Source organism: Mizuhopecten yessoensis, unplaced genomic scaffold (genome assembly GCF_002113885.1).
Source record: "Mizuhopecten yessoensis strain PY_sf001 unplaced genomic scaffold, ASM211388v2 scaffold8479, whole genome shotgun sequence".
Lineage (NCBI taxonomy): Eukaryota > Metazoa > Mollusca > Bivalvia > Pectinida > Pectinidae > Mizuhopecten > Mizuhopecten yessoensis.
In genome coordinates, this window is record NW_018407568.1 from 191575 (window position 1) to 214086 (window position 22512).

The 22512-nt window shown below is 36.4% G+C and overlaps 2 protein-coding genes across 2 annotated transcripts; one reads left to right on the top strand and one right to left on the bottom strand.

Moving 5' to 3' along the window:
* The first annotated feature begins 367 nt into the window (after nt 1–367).
* On the top strand, nt 368–22094 carry LOC110456050. Its single transcript, XM_021506574.1, has 3 exons — nt 368–645; nt 20776–20955; nt 21789–22094. The coding sequence occupies exons 2-3, from the start codon at nt 20868–20870 to the stop codon at nt 22067–22069; spliced, it is 369 nt and encodes a 122-aa protein (XP_021362249.1). The 5' UTR covers nt 368–645; nt 20776–20867; the 3' UTR covers nt 22070–22094.
* LOC110456045 lies at nt 5346–9279 on the bottom strand. Its single transcript, XM_021506569.1, has 2 exons — nt 9197–9279; nt 5346–8532 (listed from the first exon to the last, which is right to left on the bottom strand). The coding sequence occupies exon 2, from the start codon at nt 8508–8510 to the stop codon at nt 5346–5348; it is 3165 nt and encodes a 1054-aa protein (XP_021362244.1). The 5' UTR covers nt 8511–8532; nt 9197–9279.
* Nucleotides 22095–22512: the final 418 nt, after the last annotated feature.

Sequence of the window (22512 nt, forward strand, 5' to 3'; positions counted from 1 at the left end):
TAGAAGCGGTTTTTACCTCTGGTCCGGCTATCATTTGGCGTCAGATATTGTTGCCGATCTATGTAGCTGAAAATAATATCCGACTTTTCACCAAGCTTCCATAGCACCATAAAGAGCGAAAATCGTTTATTTTAACACAGAGGGGAGTAATAACAACAGTATGAGCTTTATTATCTGCATACAATTTTCAAATATGTTCCAACGTTCTGGTCAAGTGTGTGACTGTTGTTACAGGAAGAGTAGATTAGAATCGATTATAGTAGGCTAGTAGGCCAGAAAACATACACATGTGAGGCGCACGTGATATCTGCCGTGCTCATGTGCATAGCAGATCTTTAAGACGCTTGTCGTGTATATTGTGTAATGTTAAACTTCCCAACGATTACGATTTCATTTTTGTGTTTCACTTCGGCATCAGGAAGTTATTTAATAAAGCTGGACTGTTTCATTGTCATCGTTGCCATTGGTGTTAAATAATGAAGATGTTATTATAATATAGGACTAAACAACGCTGAAGCTTGTCATAAGCATCATCAGGAGCAGCATTATCATTGATGACCGGCCTGACGCGTTGGAAATCCCCAAACTTGGCAAAGATGGACTAAAGTCGAGTAGGCCTTGTGGAGGTTGGAGAAAGATTTGATGGTACGTTTCTAAGACTTATATATATGACGAGTGTTTAATTAGTCTGTGGTGTGGCTGTATAATGACTCATAAAAAGATAACTGACCACCACGATTAATATATGGTCTTAGCTTAGCTCTTTAATTCTACTGCCCTACTTAGCCTTCGTCTGTCAATAACACCCATATNAAAATTCAATTGGAGTTATCTCCCCTTAGCTTGGGCATAGCTACATATACATACTGATAGACGAAGCTGCCTAGTACATGTGTTTCACAGGTGTAACTTACGTTGATCACCTGCATTTGTTAGGCCTAATTTTACGCTTGAATGATTTTGAAAAGTTATAGTTCACCTGTACTACAAATTTAGTAGGCCTTCTATTTTTAAAACGAAACAGACCTGTTCCTGTGTGCATGTGTTCATGTAACAGGGTTACTGTAGTTCTGTCAGTTTATATATAATTAAATGGTGAATCTTACATTTCAGTTGACCAGATTTGATAATTGTGTAGGTAGGTAGAACTACTAGCCTCATCTGTCACACATAAGAATTATATTATGGGTGTATTGACTGACTGACAGAGGGTATAAACTTTCTCATCCTTCAGTACCAACTTTTGTAATTTTCCATCGGGGAAATTACGCATATTAGGAATTAAAAGGTTAAATAAAAGGTGTGTAGACTATGTACACCACAGGGGGGAAAAACACTTTAAAATGGAACTGAGTTGTTCTTTGATATGAAATCATCAGATCTTAGGAAATAAGAATAGTTTAGCAAATTCAAAGATTGAGAAATGCTCAATTTTAACGTTCAAAATCGAGGGTCTCCCTCCTCAATAGGGAGAGTTGACAAGTACTGCTTTCTCTTTTACACAAAGGATATATACACTTAACAATATATTTGTTGTTCTGATATAGAAATTAAAAATCACAAAAAGCCAGCAAGTTTTTATTGCAGCTTTATCACAGACTTACAAGATAAACGAGTAAGCAACATCCCTGTGATTTTGTGTATTGTTAGCCTTTTCCGTTTGTGTACTGAAATGTGATGGTCAAATCTTGATAACGAACGTTCATTGATTACTATTTATGACCGGTGATGAGACTAATTTGACAGGTCAGTTTACAGTTACCATCAGGGCCATCTTCTATGCCAAGAAGGTCTGGTGAAACTATAAAGAAGAAGCTAAGGGCAATAATTGCAAAAAGGAAAACCAATTTTTTGACAATATTCAAAGTGACCAGACTTAGTGATGGGCTAATGATCGATTATATTGGAAAATCGATCGGTTTGTGCTTTCCGATTCCGATTATCGATTACAAGTTCCATAATCGATATAATTGGTTCATCAGTTTTTAAATGACTTCCACGTTAAGTATGCTTTGAAAGTCATATATTCTTATGATTTATTCATGTACTATATGATTGATAAAAATGCATAAAAGTTGGTTGATATGCATACATTATATAAATAAAAGAACGAAACCTAATGTGTAGTTAACAACTCTGTCTATTGATGTAAAAGTATTGTTCTCACTTTATTTGGGTGTTCAGTCCCATAAATTTATAAATTGAATATGCGATCGATCATTGATCGGTTCACTACTTCCGATTACAAACCAACTATTTTTTATGATTTTAAACCGATTGCCCATCAGTAACCAGACTACGTAATGCTTTAAATGATGAAAAGAATGTAAGTAAAGAAGCTGGATAACATATTTGTCATCAATCTTTTAGTATATAAATAATATACATGCCATAACTTTCTGGTGCAAACTAGAGAGATCAGTGATTTTTTTAGTGAGATAAAGTCAAGACTACTGTTTAACATGAAATGTGCATTCATGGTTTTCATAGTTGCTATTGAACCATGAAAATTAATACAACAAATATGAATGATATACGTGTCTACTGTTTGTTAATATAGGATATCCATGGAAATTTGTACCACGAAACGATCTAAATGGCTTCAAACCATGAAGAAAAGTACCCATGAACATTTTGTGTTATACAGTAGTGAGTTTTTTTTCTCTGTTTCTCTGGATAAATGAGAAATTTATGTCATTGTTTAGCCTCTTCTGACTTTGTCAGGACCAATATCGGAGATTAATCATTTATGGTTAGTTTTAAGAACTTAAGGGAGGTTTACACAGGATATACAATCTATATAACTATTAGCATTTTAAAGTAAATCTATCACATTACTTCCATGCATTTAGCCTTATGATTCTACTTTGTTTAAATTACCATTGTTATTAAGGTAATAAGTTTGTGTAACCATTTCTCAGTAGAATTTCTTCAGATTTTGTAGTTATATTGCTTTGAAGTAAAGAAAATTTCCTGCCACAAAAAAATACAGGTTGTCAGAATTTTAAGAATATTAAATGGAAATTTATGTAAAAAGGATTGAATTTTGAAGAAAAAAAAATGAAAGACGCAATGTTTTGCAAAATAATGTCAATAAAAGTGATACTGCCATAGATTAGTATTGCATTAATGTATATCAATTTGATAAATTCTGATATTGAGTAAAATAAATTATCTGTAAACGATTAAAAATTAACATTTTATAATAAAACCATAATACACATATAGTCTGGTCATTTTGGTCGAAATAAAGGGCCAACCTCAAGAAAATTGCAACAGAATTAATTCATACTTTATGTTATTTGGTAGCATGTCAGCTTTCAGGGAAAAAAAGTCTACCAAAATCAACTCATGGAAATGACCTTTCTCAAGGTCACAAGATATATGCCTATATAATTCGTATTTTCGTATTTTGGGATATTTGTAGGAAGGAAGAGATTCAAATTTATTATAGTTTTCTTTTTAATATAAATAAATTAAAGAACAATCTGGATATACAACTTTTATTTACTTTATAAAAGTATCACAGGGACAATTTAATTCATTATAATAGTTCAAGGTCAAATAGAGGACATATATGAAGAGTGGCCGAGAAGTTAAATGTTGCCATAGATTTTCAATTATTGGAATAATAAGTCATACATATTATATTAAAATGTAAGATAATCACACTTCATATATCATTTTAAGAACTAAATGTACTAATTGTGGAAAAAATCACCTAATTGTGTGTGTGTATAATTCCAAAGACAATAGATTATTTTGATAAGTCAAGTGTCCTTCAATACTTTGGCGCCAATAACGATATTCAATTATGACGTCATCCTGGTGTTGTTCAAACTGACGCCAACATGGCTCAGTTCAAGGTTTGCAGTCAAAGTTCTAAGGTAATTCATGTTCTTTGTTTTTCAAAAAACAGTATGAATAGAATGTTTATCAAATAAAATCTTAATGTAAGTATTATTGTGAAATGTGTAATATTATAAAGGACGGAATTAATTATATTTCTTCGCTTGTTGACCATAGACAGGGAAACCAACATGGCAGCCACTCATTTGCATTTTGAGGACATTTTTAAAATGATGTTAATAAGTTTCCAAAATCGTCCATTGGACTAATGCAATTGTACTTGTCCTCGTACTGTTTTGTACTACTCACAATATTTCACAGGGCATTATTCTAATCCTCGCCCAAGTCTTCTGCGGTCACAGGATTCGAATTAGTGCAGTTTATTCCCCTACATTCCCCACAGGCAGCTGAGCACTCTAGTCCGTTTCTACGACAGGTGCACCGTTTTGTATCGCAGTTAAGCTTGCAGTTGCATTTAATCATTTTCATTAACTGTTCGGGTGCTGGTGCAATTGACGACTTGACTGGAAACAGTTTACCGTTTTGAATATACCACCCCCATTCTGTAGGATCAAGATTCTGTCCATTGTTTATCCATTGCTGACACTGCAGATAAGTTCTCAAGCTGTGGTATTTTGCCGCATCAGAGGTTGGAGGCAGAGTTTTAATTTGGACGCCAACGTGTCCTGATACCACTTTTGAAGTAAATTTCCTCCAGCGTAGAATATCAAGTCCCTCGTGCTGTAATCCTCCATACATTTGTACAATGCATTCTGCACCCGCCTTAATGACCTCATCTTTAGAAGAAGAACTGTGAATGAAAGTTTTCCCTTGTTCCATGAAATATGCATTTTCTTTACATTTCTTTAATCCAATGTTCTTCCCGATACCAAACAGTCTCGAGGTTGTGTCACAGCCGGTTATTGCATGAATAAACGGCAGCAGATTGCAAATGTCTTCTCCGAGAGATTTGATGGTTTTGCTAATATCCCAAATTTTTAGTTTTCTTCCTACTTGCTTATCGGACTTGAAAATTATAGGGTATTGATTCGGGTCTGCATGATGGCAGAGCAGTACTAGCAAATCTGTATCTTCTCCAATTACTGCTGTTTTCTGTTCTTTTGAGAAGTTCACCGCTGACTGTGCAATCAAGAGATCGGCATCATCGACAGCCTTCAGACATCTTACACCACTTTCAGACAACTTTGATGACAACATATCTATGAACTTTTGTTTGTTGACAGGATTCCCCAAGAAAGCTTCCTTCTTGGATTTGAATGGCATATTTTCCGCAAAATTGACGTTGGGTGACACGATTCCTTTAGACCGACGCATGTGTGTAATGTCCTTTGTGACTGGGTGGTCTGGATAGCTGTCAAAAACTATGACAGGGTCAGTACACCTGGCGTTGATATGTGTTACGTATACTTGACATATGTCTTTGAAAGTTGACTCAGATCGCCAGGGTATTCTTTGTAAAAGGGAGCCTCCATCTATCACATGCTGCACGTTTTCATCAAGGGTGGTGACTTGCAACTCTCTTGTGGCAATCCGTTGTTGTCAAATAACGATGATGGGAAACTGGATAATTCATGCTTGAAAACATCTGACGTGTTCTCAAACAGACCATTTGCAGCTGTTATAAGACGCTGGAACATCAATTGGGGATCCACATCAATATGATCATGATCAAATCCAGATTTCGAATTGGGTTTTGTTCCAACTGTGATTACTTGTTCTGATCTTTTGAAGGAAAATTCAGTAACAGGTTGGTCCACCATCTTCTTCAGGATCTTCTGCCCAATTTCTAACGCTTTGTCTGCATTTGCTGTATCATCTGCAACCTCTCCAGTGACGATATTTCGTAAAGAAAGATCTTCTGCAAATGGATTTCTTTCTTTGAGGAAGTCAATGATAGTCTGGGTGTCCTTGAAATCTCTCGCCATCCGGCCTTTTGACATTTCCTTGTGCTGATCATCTGACCGAGTGATCACTCCAGTGATGTTTTGCATTGCTGAATTGTACTCTGCACACGCCGGCATAGATAACACCCACTGGGCTCTCTGGGCTTCATCCATTCCCCGTCCTCTAGTCAAACCCCCACAAGATTTTATGTTTTTCATCAGTACTTGTTCAATCGCAAGATCAGTAGAGAGACCAGCCCAATAACGGTTGCTACGTCGTAGAACGTGATGACCATCCTGAAAGTGTTGATAAACATCTGGGTGTTCCGATTCAAGATTTTGCATGTTGGAGAGGTAAATATACGCAGATTTTGTATACAGGTTGTGTCCAGATGCTGCAAAGTATAGTAACATTTCCCGAGTTGTCTGTAAATGTAAGTCCCAATTTCCGGTCCGTTCAGCCTTTAGAAATCGTCGAAGAATCGCCATCATTTCACAGAAAGTGATCCACAGAGAAGATGTCCTTGACCTCTGAAGCTGCTCTTTCAAATCTGACATCATGGTAGAAATTTCAGTCAGAGATTCATTTGATTCAATTGATTCACTGCTGTTGTAGTGCTCACTCATCAAGTTATCATAAAGGGCAAGAACACTTTGGAGGAGTTCTGGATATTCTGTACACTCTTCGTTGAATTCACACTGTGCCTGAAACATCTGTTCTACAAGTAGAGACTGTAAAGCCAAATCCACCAGCATAAATCCCCTCACAGCCCTGGCTACTGCTTTCCCGCTGAGCATATGACTGACGGCATTCGGAGCAAATATAGTTTCTAACGCATCCTGTAGTCCTGTCCCACTCATGATACGACCTATGCTTCCCAGAAAGCTCATCTCTGTGTGAAAACCTCCCAGACGTAGAACTACATCAGCTATATCACTTCCAGGAAGTTCGTTACAAACAATCTCCATTGCTTTCCAAAAAAGGGGCTGGTCGAAGGTCAAGACTGGAGTTGTCCCATAACGTATAGCCTCTGAAGTGACAAAGTGTATGGTTGAGTAGATGCATGACATGTTTGTAGGATCCATATCTATCATAGGAAGGAACACAATTGACGATTGTCCTGGATGATTGCCCTTGCTCACCATTTGCATGAATCCAGACCAGATTGGAGCAGGTGTTCTTAAAGGCCAAGCCACACTATGTAAGATGTCCATCATTTCTGCTTTATTTACAACAGTCATCTTGCGAAGTTCTTGATATTTCAATGCAGCAAACCCATGTTCAGATAGTTTTTTAACATAATGTTTAACGTTGATTTTGCCCATGACACGCAATTCCTCAGCTGATACTTCCCGTCTTGGAACTTTGATGGAACCAGTTATTCCAGGGGTAACTCCAGCTATAATGCCCATACCATGAAATGTATTTTTGCCATCAAGCGTTCTTGTATTATGGTCAACGTTGTCTGCTACATATTGCAGACATCCTTCAAGATCAAAGCCAGTCATAGGACGGTCTTTGCCTTTCTCAAACGCAGCTGATGATTCAAATTTCTGAACTTCTGTATAGGAAGAACAAAATCCCAGTTTTGATAATGTATCTATCAGCAGTCGTGATGCAAAGTGATGGTGTAATTGCACACCAAGTCCGATTTGTAGAGGCGAAATGCACTGCTTTGGGGCACTACTTTGTATAAGTGCTTGTCCAATGGAAGCTACACGTAGTTCAGAGTCTTTTGAAAACAATGTCCTAAGCAGAAGCTGAAGAGATTCTGGAACAAAGTCGATATTTTTGTCCAAAGAAGACAAATCCTCAGTCGCCGTATAGTAATCCTTAGATGCTTGCATTGCACGTATATCTTTTTTAAGAAGTTTGGCTGCTGTCATGATGATGAATTTTGTCTCCGATTCAGTGTTACTCTTTGTCTGATTCTCATAATAATCCTGGAGAATAGACCTAGCAGTGTATTGGAGAGTCACAACATTTGATTTACCATTAATTTCAGATATCACAATCCGAGGTCCAAAATGTTCTAATAATTTAACCTTCATATGTGACACACTATATGCATTTTCTTCCCCACAATGTTCTGCCATTTTCTTTACCAGATCGATGATGGTAATTTGTTCATTGTCATGCTGAACCAAATACTCTGTTGCATATATAAAACTTTCTCTTTTTGCTGATGGTCTTCCAACTGGTGTCCTCTGTTTCTTTGTTTGTGGGGAAAATTCTTGGGGTACCTGTCTGAAGGTTCGGAAGTTAACACTACAACTTTGATGATACAATGCATCAGCAGCGTAAAGATCAGCTGCATATTCTATCCTTCCCTTCACCTCAGCAGCCCAATCATCATTGCGGTCTGTGCAAATATCCAAAATTGTGCAATCAAAATCTGAAGTTCGAACTGGAAATACGTCAGGGCCTCTTTTGTTTCCAGACAATCTTGCAGATTGACCACAGAAAAGACAGTGTTGTTGAAAATCAAAAAGGGAACTCGAACGAAGACTGCTTTTTGATGCTAATAAGGAATCCGTATCTTTATCCTGAGATTTCTTTTGGTTTAGGTGCATAGACTTTGGATTAACATATGACTTGCGACAATCTTGGTGTACTTGTTGACCTGGGACAGTAAGTATGGAGTCGCCACGTACCTTGCTGGCTTCGTTTATACCTATACTACCTTTTTGTCGTAAGGTCACAGCTATATCCCGTCCGTCCTGGAGAGAATGATGACACAGAACACATTCTTCCATATTTACTGGTATAGCCGTAATTCTGAAAGAAGAAAAATGTCTTACAGCATCGTGCCAAAAGAGAGTAAAATTGTTTAAATTCCTATATATTTCAGTAATAGCATCTGCATTTGCTGAATTTTCCTGGTTCCGTTTTTCACCAATTTCACAGACAAAAAAAAGTTACAAGTCGGTTAAAAGAGTTAATTTTGTGACTTTAAACAGTAAAACTAATGCACTCAAGACGAGAAATGTCAATATCGGGTGTTTTAGAAATAGGTAACTTGTTTCGATATCAATATTGTCAAGATTGGCTGTAAAACGTAATGAATTTAATGAATTGCAAATTGCGTACGCATTACGCAAATTATTATACATCATGTCACTCATGGGCTTCCATACATTTTCTATTTTATCAAGGAGGGTCCAAAGTTTTTATTGATTTTCCACTTTTCGATATAATTTTTCACATAATTATGTTTCTAATAATATTGTAACAATGTTGGATGAATTTATTAAAGACAGGAATATGGTTATCGGTCGTGTTTAACACACATGTTCTCTGCTGGTGCGGCCGTAGTTACATAGCAGACGACGCTACACAATTTATGGTTGATGGGCATGTTAAACGTATATTGGAAGCCAACTGCTATTATTTTCATCATTATAAATTACATTTTTAAATAAATGTGCATTTGTCAACTTACCATGAAATAATACGGCTCCGTTATCGTTGTTTTGTTTCCGAATATTTTCCAAGGCACTAGCATGATCACTACAAATTATCTCCCTTTGCGAGCTCTTCCTGATGTACGGCGGTCGTGGGTGCCATATTCTCCTCGTTTGTATTTATCTTTTTTGATGCGGGAATTAACCATTTTCCCGAAGGTTGATTTTGGTAGACTTTTTAATACAAACTCAAATACAATCAATTAAAAGGAAACAGTCGTAAAATATTCTGTTGCAATTTTCTTGAGGTTAAATTACAGAATGACCAGACTCATAGTAATTGCATGTAAGAGTTATCTTTCTTGAAAAACTTCACAGTAGTGAAATAGGTAGTCGGTTTCCTGAAGTACAGAAAAATGGACAGTGTAGTGAGTCATTGATAAAAAAACCTGAATTAATGCCTGGATTGCTTTGAAATACTTTAATATTGAGAGAACACACTGTTCTGTCAATAATAAACATACAATATTCATCACAACTCTAGACTCATTAGAATATGCGGAAATTGTGATACTGTCTCCCTACATTGGATTTTCAACTAGGGATGTATTTTCTATTTCCGTTTATCAATACACTCATTCGACCTTAAATATATATATATACAGAGAAAACAAATTCAAAATACATGTAATTAGTGATATTTCCACTAATATTCAATTCTCATTTCAATAGGCCTAGGATGATATTTTACCAGTAGCATATATATACATATTGGATGTTGGCAAATCAATGACTTTGACCCAATTTCAAGGTCATAGGGGTCAAATTGTTAAATCCTTGAAGCTATTTCTCCAGAATAACTAATAGGCTTAGGGTCATGATATTTTGCCTGTAGCATGCTGAAATTAAGGGCAATCAGGTATCCTTAAATAAGTGACATTGGCCTCTTTCAAGGTCACATAGTCAAATTCGTTAATTTAGACTGAGATTGTTACAATTGGACTTGCTGATTTCTCAACATAAATTTTGCAGAACACGGCGACACACACAAATGCAATTTTTATGCTCAGGACTGTGTCAGGCTGTCGAGATATGCCAAGAGCCAAGAAATTACTAGATGCACCTTTAGACCAATCAGCTACTGAGAATCTCTGAGCTTGTTGTTAATTTATAGTGATTTTACAAAACACTTAAATTAGTCCATGGCTTTCAGTCTTGACCCATATACAGATGTGTTTAGACAGCTGAAGGTGGACTTTGAACATATGATACAAGTACATAACACATTCCACTTAAAAGCCCTTGTTTTAGGGAAGTGAATTGACCTATATGTTTGTATTAAAGGTTTTGTCGGGAACCTTTCTTTTGATACATCATTTAAACACACACCTCCTGTGATGTGTGTAGTCCAATGCTTTGTACTAAGTTCAAGATGAAGTGGTTTTGTTTGTAAAAGGAAGGATGTAGTGTCAAGAAAAAGTCGTCTTTCCTGGGATCGAACAGCAACCCAAGATGTCATAGTCACACACTCTTCAATTACTCAGCTCAACTGAAATTCCCTCTACTCAAGATTTGATATTATGTAAAATANCCCCCTAGCCCCGGCCCCTAACCCCAGCCCCGGGCTCGACCCCCATCCTCATTCTTCCAAGTCGTCACCCTCTAAGATTATAGGATTATGCTTTGTTCTTAATTTAGGATTAAGTGGTTTAATTGTTATGGGAAGGATGTAGTGAAAAGAACAAGTTGTCTTTGCTGGGATGAAACCAGCAACCAAAAACAGTGAGACACTCTACCAACTGAGCTTAAGTGAAATTCCCTCTAGTCAAGATTGGATATTATGTAAAATGCACATCAACATCTTTTACACCACGCCTTCTCCAACACCCTCAAATTAAAGACCATCATAGTCGAGGTTCGTAAACGGTATTAACCCCGCCAAGGGTTCTCCACAACTTAAAGGGAAAGAAAGTACTCTGAAGTAGTGAATAAAGTATTTGTGCATTGAAAGAAATCAAACCAGTGACCCCCATCTGTCCATCAGACACTCCTCCGCTGTTCCCTGAAATGACACTCTGTACAATGCACATACTTTACACTACAGGTCAAAACTTTTGGCATGTTAACATAAACCTTCATTGTAGGACTTATAGCACAAGCATCACAAAACACCTGGAAGAAGGAAGAGTCTAGTTTCTGGGGTTTAAATGATCAGTGTGAAGATACACAGCTGGGCTGCAGGTTGTTAGAAAACTGTGAGCTCAATGGGCAACAGCTGGCCTCGTTTGTTAGAAAACTGTGAGCTCAATGGGGCAATTATGGTAGGTAACGTTTTTGATCTCAAATATTTTCAGAGCTATTGAAATTTGAAACAAAAATTGCATAAATATCAGGATTTTAATTAATTATCTTAAGGTTCCCAGTCCCACTGTACTGTGGATTTTCCTAAATACAGTAACCTCCCCTTAACTTCCGTTTGGGTGTAACTGTAGTACAGTCGGGTCCGAACAGTTCTGTTGATTAGAGAGTTTGGTTGGCTAGAGCGATGGTATGAGATTCCGATGGTTTGAATCCCGGTAACACTAGGAACACTGCTGTTGGTTTAAAAAAACAACAACATATATATGTATTAATTATTTCTCATATAAGTTCCACAAGGAATTGTTTTCTTTTCAGAAATAATTTATCAAAACTATAGTCATACTGAAAAACCAGTTTCCAGCACTTAGTTTTAGTTTTGGGCAGTGGTATGGGCATCCTAAGACAAAAACATGAAGCCACTTGCACAAGTTCAGATTGTTTTTCTTTGACTTGTGTTAACAGATGTAGAGTGTAAAGTTAACGTCGCTTGTAACAACTCTATCCTGCTGTTCAATGTAAAACATATTCAAATAAGCCAAAATAAGCCACTCTATGTATGGAATCTTGGGGGTCCGCAGTGGCCAAGTGGTATAAGGCGTCTAACATTCTGCTACCACTAGCCCTCCTTCACTGGGTTTGCGGGTTCGAGACCTACGTGGGGAAGTCGTCAGATACTGGCCGTAGGTCAGTGGTTTTTCACCTGATACTCCGGCTTTCCTTCACCACCAAAACCTGGCACGCCCTTTAATGACCATTGCTGTAAATAGGACGTAAAACACCAAACAAACCAAACTATGGAATCTTAAAAGTTGTATAAAGCCAGGTGTACATCATCATCTTTTTACTTTTTACTTTTTTGCTTAAATAGTTTGACAACTTGGCACACATCTTGTGTAGGTTGAAGAAACTGAACTCACTTGAAAGATGGTTTGGCTGAGATTGTTCAGGACAATTAATGGCAGTAATGATGATATATAAAATGTGAGATATAGCTTTGAAATATTTGGAGTTCTTGCAGTATTTGATACAGTCCTAAACAGTTTAAATAGCATCAGAAGACATTTTTTTGAGGACCAAGCAAAGATTTGTAAATTAAAACCATGATCCGTTTTGGGTATGTACTGACATTTGCAAAAGCCAGAGATTTCAGTGTGTTCTATAACTATCTGGGATGAGCCCCAGTTGGTTGCTAATTTCCTTTGTAAGAACACTCATCAATATTCTTCCTCTAATATAACTATTTATCACATAATGGACTGTGTTATCCACTGAATATACCCATGTAATACTTTTTGCGTATTAACCCATGTAATATGACCTATCAGCCCTGTGATTGGTTGTAAGTTTCATTTGTTTCAATTGTGACGTCACGCCTAGGACAAGTACATGACGTCACAGACCTACGCACTGGAGTCAAAAAGGCGGCTTTTTTCATGAAAAATGTTGTTTTACACGAATAAGTGCCACAAATCTTGATTATGTGATAAAAAGTATCTTACGCTCGTTTCTATTTCATTTTAGCTCTGACAAATTCTTTGACTTGTTTAATAAATTTCATATGAATTGGAAACTCATGTAAGATCCTGTATATATTTATGAATATGATTCCTCTTTTTGGAATTTTCAGTGAATGAGTTAAGTGGTAGTTTGGGGAATTATTTTTGGTACTCTCCCCTTATTAGTACCATTACATATATAGTATTCATGTTGTTTGTGCCTCCATGTGTCCGTGAAAGCGACCGTGATACAGTGTAAGCCATTTTCGGCCATACTTCTTTTGTCTTTTCACCCTAGGTTGTGACCAAACTAAACACACTGTTAAATACACGGTTTGTCACGCGCTAAAACTAGGTCACAATGACATCTGTTTTCACTCCAATGAACAATTTCTAAGCTCAAATTTCCTGGTGTTTACATGCAGGGTCACCAAAGTTCACTTGCTGTTTACTATGTGTTCATAATACACAGTACTTGTAGAGTTTCTGGGGGAAATTTCCGGGCTTATCACCTCCTTTGTCGGGAACTATGCATTCTATCATTAAATGCTGAAGGAAGTTTTTTGCAAATAAAATAGAAAAACAAAGCAAAGTGTATGTATCTACCGCACTTGGTTCAGTTTTGGTTTGGTTTGTGTTTTACGTCCTATTGACAGCTATGGTCTTTTAAAGACATGCCAGGTTTTGGTGGTTGAGGAAAGTAGGAGTTCCCAGGGGGAGAAAAACCACCGATCTGCGGCCAGTATCTACTGCACTTGGTTCAGTTTTGGTTTGTTTGTGTTTTACGTTCTATTGACAGCTATGGTCATTTAAAGACGTGCCAGGTTTTGGTGGTTGAGGAAAGCCAGAGTTCCCAGGGGGAGAAAAACCACCGATCTACGGCCAGTATCTACTGCACTTGGTTCAGTTTTGGTTTGGTTTGTTTGTGTTTTACGTCCTATTGAAAGCTATGGTCATTTAAGCCAGAGTTCCAGGGAGAGAAAAACCACCGACCTACAGCCAGTACCTGGCGACTGCCCCTCGTGGGTCCTGACCCTTGGTTCAGTGTTATTACATCTAGTTCGCTTCAACTTCACATGGAAATGCAGCAACACAAACATGTACAGGTATACACTGCTTAACTCATTCACCCCTACATGTTTAAACTGGACTTGCCCAGTCTTTGATTTGGTAAGGTTCAAATGTGACTTTAGGGGTGCATGCATGGGTTAAAGGTAACAGTTGTAAATAAAACAGTTGGATAAACTAGGAATAAGTTAGGTTTAAGGATCTTGAAATAAATCTGGAATAAATTTAGTTTAAGGATATGAAAAACATTTAAATAACTTAAGATAGAGAATGATTATTTAAATTATGTTCTAGGATGAAGAAACTTAGATTAATTGAGACTTTAGGATGTAGATTTTTTTATGAATTATGTTTAGGATGTAATATGTTTTGATAAATAAGGTTAAGGATGTAGAACTTTTTGATAAATTAGGTTTTAGAATTTATTGAAGCTGCATGTATCTGACATTAACAGCCAATATGTTGTTTTTGAATCATTGAACAAAATATGTAACGATAAAATCATATTTCAGGCAATATCATTCGCCCAGCTCTTGTTTAATTAACTCATTCACCCCTGAAGACACATTTGAGCTGTTCAAATTCAAAGGTTGGATAAGTTCATTATGAAATTTCAGGGGTGAATGATTATATTTTAAAGGACTGTTATGCAAATGTTTCACCTTTATAATAGTATGCAACATGATTCCATTCAAATATATTCCATAATGTGCTGTAGCGCATTTTGTAAAATATGTTTAAATCAAACTGTCTTGCATACCATCATTATTTCTACGGTAAATTTACTAATTTGGTCAAGCGGCGAGCATCAATTGGAAACTTTTCAAGAATTTTTGTCATAATTTGAATTTGTCGTCACATCAAACAGTCGGATTAATAGACCCGAACAGTTTCTGATTGGAAAACATTTACATGTACTAGTTCTTACTGTTACTGGATTGTAAAAAACGTTTTTTGTGTGGTATGTTTATCTAAGCACGTACTGCACAAAGGAAATGTAAATATACAAGGCTTTGACTTTGTCATGTATATAAATGACCTTCATGATGGGGATGTAATTATAATGTTTTAGTTAAACTCTGGAATTGCGAACAGGAAAGAACTTCTTACGTGCCGCACGGAAGTGAGAACTATTGGGTTATCAGGGTCTGCACATCCAGTCTCGTTAAATTAATGGTTTGTCTGTATCTCTGTGTAGGATGTAGATAAGGTTTGGATACCAGAGAGTTGTCAGCATGTGTATCATACCCTTCCCTGCAGGGATTGCTGTTACCTACTGCATTTTGTAACTTTTCTTATAAGTTTTTACTTCGTTGGACACAAAAGCGACCAAATTAAATCTGTCAAACCCTTTGCAACATTTTGTGATTTTTTTTCTCCATAAAATTGCCCCCTGGGTGACCCCATCATCCGTGACCCCATCTTCATTTGACCATAGCTGTTTTCGAAGACTTAAAACCACAAACAAAACCTTGCGCGAATATATAACTGTTCAGTAGTGATTTATACTCTCCAATGAATAGGAGAGGAAATAAATTTAGTTTGTAAATAGGTACACATGTTCATAGTAAAAATCTTTTGTTCAGGATACATCAGGGCCCGTATGGCCATGAAAAGCCACTGAAAACAAAAGGTTGGTCTTTAAAAACCTAAAATTAATGGAAACGTTCTTAAAGCCCCTAAATTAAACAAAATGTCTTGAAAGGGTCAAAATTAGCATGAAATTTGACTGAATGATCATTAAATTATGATTGTATATTGATTTGGGTGGTTTTGTAATGTTTTTAGAATCTGCCCTAGTGCAGCGTCTGTCCGGCGTGTAGCATCAAGATTTTACTTTAAACAACGTCGTCTTCATAACCAAAAAGGCCTAGAGTGATGATATTTGGCCAGAAGCAAGTTAGGATGAAGGCAACCAAATTTGTTCAAATAGGGTTCAAATATGTTAAAAACTTTAATCAACTTCTTCTGAATATTTAGCGAGTAGCATGCTGGGATGAAGGGCTACCAATGCAAGTTTGTTCAAATGAATGACCTTCATTCATATTCAAGGTCACAGGGGGTCAATTATCTTCAAAAACCTTGAAACAACTTCTTCTGAATAACCAAAAGGACCAGGATGGTGATATTTGGTCAGTAGTATGCTAGAATTTTGTTAAAATTAATGACCTTGACTTATATTCAAGGTCACAGGGGTCAAATATGTTTAAAATGTTTAAGCAACTTCTTCTGAATAACCATGAGGACCAGTATGTTGATATTTGGCCAGTAACATGATTTGATGATTTGATTTTTCATTTGAATGACCTTGACCCCTTTTCAAGGTCACATTTAGTCAATGTATAAACATTTAAATGACCTAATCACCATAAGCAAAAGGTCTAGGGTGGTGATATTTTGATAAGTTGCATGCTGAGATGAAGAGTTATAAAGTTTGTTCAACGTAATGACCTTGTTCGACTTTCAAGGTCACAGGGGTCAACTGTTTTTGAAACTTTTAACAGGTTCTTTTAAATGCTGACATTTTGCCTGTAGCTTTATTTTAGATGACTTTTAAGGTTACAAATGCAGGCCAATTTGGCCTCTTGTTTTTATAATACTGAATTCAGAAAACATAAAATGAAATATTTGTGACAAGTTTATTTTTTGATTTTCAGACTAACAACCCGTGTTAGGGTTAATGTTTGGTGTTTAAAGGGTGAGTTTAGAGACATTCAAGTTACACCTCCAGATCTCACTTTTATGAGAACTTGCAAATTGCAGGATATTTTATAATTAGGCCTTTATTTTACTGAATAAGTTCCTTTAAGTCTTGAATTTCAAAGTAAAATTTCTGTATAACTCCTGTGGATATGTATCCCATGAACTCTCACATACTTAGTTATAAATACAAATGTATTTACACCCTAGTATGGTAACATGCATTTACACCTTAGTTTGGTAACATGAAATCCGCTCCTATTAAGAACTGGATGGTCATCAGTCAAGGTTAAAGGGTAAAGGTCACAACTTTTTGTGTCGCCTGTGAAAAGCTGTGTCGGCGGCGGCGGCGGCGGCGGCGGCGGCCGAACAGAGGTTGTCGTGTGATAACTTGAGTTTCCTTGGGCCGATCAAACTCAAACTTCATGCAGTGCTTCCTTACCAAAAGTGCTTGCTTGGGATTGCTTTTCAGGTCTGCAGGTCAAAGGTCAAGGTCTCTGTTACTATAAATAGAAACTTCACTAAAACTGTATACTGGACGGCTTCGATCTACCACATTTACCAAATGTTATTGACAACACTAGCTGTTTAACATCATAATCCACAAGTTTATTCATTTATTTATGGGAAACCATCCGACAAATCATACAAATTAAACTTGGAATTGAGACAATGAGTATCCATAGCAAGTTCCTTAAATTCTTCCCAGAATAACAGATTATATAACAAAATGATGCCATCCAAAAACATAATCTATGATTATTGCTTACTTTTAACATTATTTCTTGAAATGAAAAGTGTATCTATTTCTTCGTAATCTCCCAGCTTCCTGCGCAGGTGACATATCCACTTCCGTGGAATTCTTGTTGAAGTAAAAAGCTTGTGTACAAGACAATTCATGAACCCTTTAACTAACATGGTCAGTACTGTGACATCAAGTTATGTCAAGGTTCAAAGGTCAAAAGTTACTCCTGACCACTTCAGGGTCATTGGGACCGGACCAGGGATCATATTTATGCGAGCCCGTGTTGATTTAGTTTGTTGAGTTAGCCTGCTTGTACAAGAGTATTTAGATTAACAGTATTTCCGGCACACACACAGTGAATTTGAATTAGCCTACATGTAGGAATTTTTGAGTTTGTGGTCGGCAGCATGTACACTAAATATAAAATTCATGCGACAGAGATTAAAATCTCCGTTATGCTCCTTTGTGGTTTTCTTGTATAAACAAGGCTCTTTCTGGTCAGTAGATTTTAAGTACCGGAAAACCTACATGTTATTGAAGTAGGATGGACTAGTATTGGCGAGCAAGATGTTGCTTTGTTGACACATATGACCGTGTGTCAAGGCTTAAGTTTAAAGATTTCCTGTTATATTTACGCTGATCCTTCCCTTGACTTTTAAGATAATAACTCTTGTCTCGTCTTACAAGGTCGAGACCATGAGGACACCCAGATTTGTTCTGTGACTGGTAAATACAGTATATTGTCCAACCTAACTGACTTTATATAGTATACTTGTTGTCAGAATGTTCTGATAGTTAAAAGTTGATAGGTAAACTGCAATCTGATGAAAAAAATCATCTGATACAACTTCCTACAAAGTTAACGAAGCGATTTAACAGATGATTTTAATCAGATTGGGTTAACTGATGTTAACCATTAAGGTAGAAAGTCACGACTTTGATTTGTATCTCTAACAAATAAGAGTTCGTATTTGTTTGGCATTTCTCTGACTTGTGTATATTTCTGTTTTTGCCAAAAATACCACAGGGATTTGATGCTAGACCTCTCGATTTTAATGCAGAGAGCTTATCCATTGTGCTGCCAGCTTTACTCAGATTGGGTTAACTGATGTTAACCATTAAGGTAGAAAGTCATAATTTTAATGCAGAGAGCTTATCCATTGCGCTGCCAGCTTTAATCAGATTGGGTTAACTGATGTTAACCATTAAGGTAGAAAGTCACAATTTTAATGCAGAGAGCTTATCCATTGCGCTGCCAGTTATGATTTCAGTTGTGTAACTACCTTCAAGATCTGTATATGGTAGAAAAGGGGTAAGGCTCCGTTATAATTAACTGGGTTACTGTAGATAGTCTTCTTATCTCTGTTAGCTGCTAATAAATCAGATTGGTTATCACATAGGTATCTCATACTGTACTGGAAAAATTTGTTGCAACAATTTTTTTAAAAGTCATAAATACAGAAATATTTGCAAACTTCATTTCAGATAATTTCATAAAGTTTTATTTTTAGGTCACCTGAGCTTTAGCTCAAGTGACCTATTGCTATCCGTTTTCGTCCGTCGTCGTCCGTCGTCCGTTAACATTTTACATTTCAAACTTAAAGGCAAGTTCTGCTGGGCGGATTGAACTGAAAGTTGGTAGGAATGATCGCCCCATGGTCCTGACAAAGTTAAGTTAACATTATACTTAACTATTTTTTACTCAAATTGGTACATATTTAAACAACAAAAATAAATACTGTAGGACTCAGGTGACCGTTAAGGCCCATGGGCCTCTTGTCTTGAAAGACTAAGCAACTTGAGTAAAATGAGACAAGAACTGTAAAGATTGGTTACATATTTTGTTTCAAACAATGAGAAACCATTGAATTCAGTGGATGGACTGTAAATCAACCCAGAGTATATATTTTCTAAAGGAACAAAAACCTAAATTTATTAGGGCCCTGCATCACAGATGTTGGTGCCCTAGCTATAGTAATTACGATGTCTGCCTGTCTGTCCGCCCATCAGCACCTTTGTTTCTGAAGATTATTTTGGACTCCAAAAGCCTGAAATTTCTAAAACTTCACATGGTTATACACTGTGATTTGTAGATGTGCAAAGGGGTTTCACAATTTTATCATATCAAAGTCAAGGTCACTGTTTCTAAAAATAGAACAATGGGGGGTATTCAGTCAAAATACATTGTATGACCCTCAAAAGGCCAGATTTTGGTCGACATTTTGTTATGACATTATGAGGCAAAATTGGTCATAATCAACCAAGAAGTCAACTTAGCAAAGGTCAAGGTCATGGGGTCAAAGGTCATTGCCAAATTTTGTAAATCTCAACTGGTAAACATTTTGTTATAACATTATGAAGCAAAGTTGGTCAGAATTAATTTGGGGTCTGCATATAATCAGTAATCATGCTGTCCATCCATCTGTCTGTCCATTATCCGTCCGTCCGTTTATTAATTTGTCCTTTAGCACTTGGAGATTATCTCAGGAACCAGGCCAAAATTCTGTTTCACATGGTTATACATTGTGATACAGATATGCAATAGGGATTTAAAAAAATCTTAATGTCAAGGTAAAGGTCACTGATACTAAAAATAGAACTGGTGATATACTGTCAAAATCACATTGTATGTCGTCGTGTTTACACGGTGGACACCAGCTCATTTTGCAGATAAAAATATACCGAACAGACATGAATTTCTCTTAGTGTTTTACTTTATATAATGATGCAATTACTTGTCAGGTTTTAAAGCTTTACAATCCTAGGTGGCGTACATAAATACGATCATATCTTCTGTTCTTTTAACACAATTTTGTTCATACTTTTAATTTCGTGGCATTGTGGCAAATGATACAGATCTAGATATCTATGTGAATAATGCCATGACCTACTTCACAATGCCCAAGATGGTCAATGTAGTTTTTTCTTGGATTTTAAATTGGTGATATCTAGTCTGGTGTTACCATAACCTTTATGAAACTTTTCTTGTTTACACAACCAATTAGTGTTTCTATTGACGTTTCGATGACTAGTATGGTATGTACTCTGTAACCTTCATCAGACCAAATCATCCAGTGAAAAGATCTAGTGAAAGAGAGAATATGGGTTGTAAACAACAAAATAGACGTTACTATAACCTATTTACTAATTTTCATAGTGTAACAATAACCTATTTATTGTATTTTATATTGCTACAATAACCTATCGTTTATATTCTTCATTGTAATGATAACGTTATATTTTACAGGTTGGGATATACATGCATACAAGAACCCAGAGAAGGTACACTGGCTCAGTACACCAGCTGTCCTCTGTCCCGCGTAGAGATCTCCTAGCAGCATGAAGACTGTCTTTTTCATCTGCATCTTGAGTCTTAGACATTTGATAGGGTTTTCACAGGCATGCCTGATTTGCTGTGGATGTGGAAGTAAGTGTTTCTATTAGATATCTTTTTGTAACATGCATTAAACTGTTTAAAAATTTCATTATTAAGAGGAAGATGTTACTGCATTAAAACATTGCGGGAATTAATAGTATAATCTTCGGTGCTGTATTATAATACTTGTTTGGTGAAATACCGTGTCTGACTGTCAGGAAATTTGTCAAAAGTTAAGGCCACTTAAAAGAGATATGTTGATCAGTCTCAAAGGCCCTTGGGCCTCTTGTTTGTCTTTCGAAGAGCAATTTTAGTTCAGCTTAGCAAACTGATTTGGCAGCACACTGTGCTCAGAATGGGGAGAATCAAATTAATGCTTATGTATTACAATAAAATAGTTTAAACTAAGCAAGGCTGTCTCGCTATCAACTCAGACTTTGTGATCTTCAATACATATATGCAAGACCATACACTTGTGTTTTTCTAACGAATCAGAAAGCACGAGTTTATTGCGCGGACAAACATATTCACAGACTATCAACTCAGACTTTGTGATCTTCAATACGACCCTGTATGATGTATATGTCCAAATTTAATATCAATAATAACTGTCGTATAAAATGTAGTGTAGGAGGGGCCGGGCCACTTGAATGGCAGAAGACAAGGCCGATTTGGGAAATAAAAGAAAATCTGTAAAAAAAGAAAAAACACTCTTGTACAACTTGTTGTGTTAGAGCTCAATTTGGAATGAAACATCCTCGTTTTATCATGAAAGCATTAGCTGTATTTTGCCAGGACAATTAGTCAGAAGGTAAATGATAAGAAATTTCTATTGTTGATAAATGTTCTGAAATAAAACAATGGGAAAATAATCTGTTTTTCAGGTTTCTTGCCAGACGACCCATTTTACTTCACAAACGAGACGAGCAACCTGATTTGTGCACTGGACAAACCAAGCAATTTAGTGAACGCATCAAAACTAAACATCCTGTTAAATGATTCGGAGGTGGATCCATCCTCCCTCAACATTGTGAATGAAACTGCTGTATCATTTAGGAAGGTGATGAAGAAAGAGGACGATGGAAAATACAAGTGTAGAATCAATGGCCTTACTGGATCATCTGGTATTGTCGGAACCACATATCTAAAAGTTGATGGTATGTAATTATAATTATTGACATGCACTATAATTTGTGATGTAGACTATAGAACTGGTAATTGACATACAATATATTTTGTGTTGGAGACTATAGAACTGGTTAATGGCATACAATATAATTTGTGTTGTAGACTATAGACATATCTAAAAGTTGATGGTATGTAATTATAATTATTGACATGCACTATAATTTGTGATGTAGACTCTAGAACTGGTAAATGACATAAAATATATTTTGTGTTGTAACATACAATATATTTTGTGTTGTAACATACAATATATTTTGTGTTGTAACATACAATATATTTTGTGTTGTAGACCCATTAAAACCCATCAATGATATACAATGTTTTTTGTGTTGTAGACCCATTAACACCCATCAATGACATATAATGTATTTTGTGTTGTAGACCCATTAACACCAATCAATGACATACAATATATTTTGT

Bases quoted from the DNA above. Each gene is read 5' to 3' on its own strand.
- LOC110456045 (XM_021506569.1), bottom strand. From the start codon at position 8,510: ATGGAAGAATGTGTTCTGTGTCATCATTCTCTCCAGGACGGACGGGAT.
- LOC110456050 (XM_021506574.1), top strand. From the start codon at position 20,868: ATGAAGACTGTCTTTTTCATCTGCATCTTGAGTCTTAGACATTTGATA. The intron at 20,956-21,788 runs GTAAGTGTTTCT...TCTGTTTTTCAG, and splicing joins GATTTGCTGTGGATGTGGAA to GTTTCTTGCCAGACGACCCA.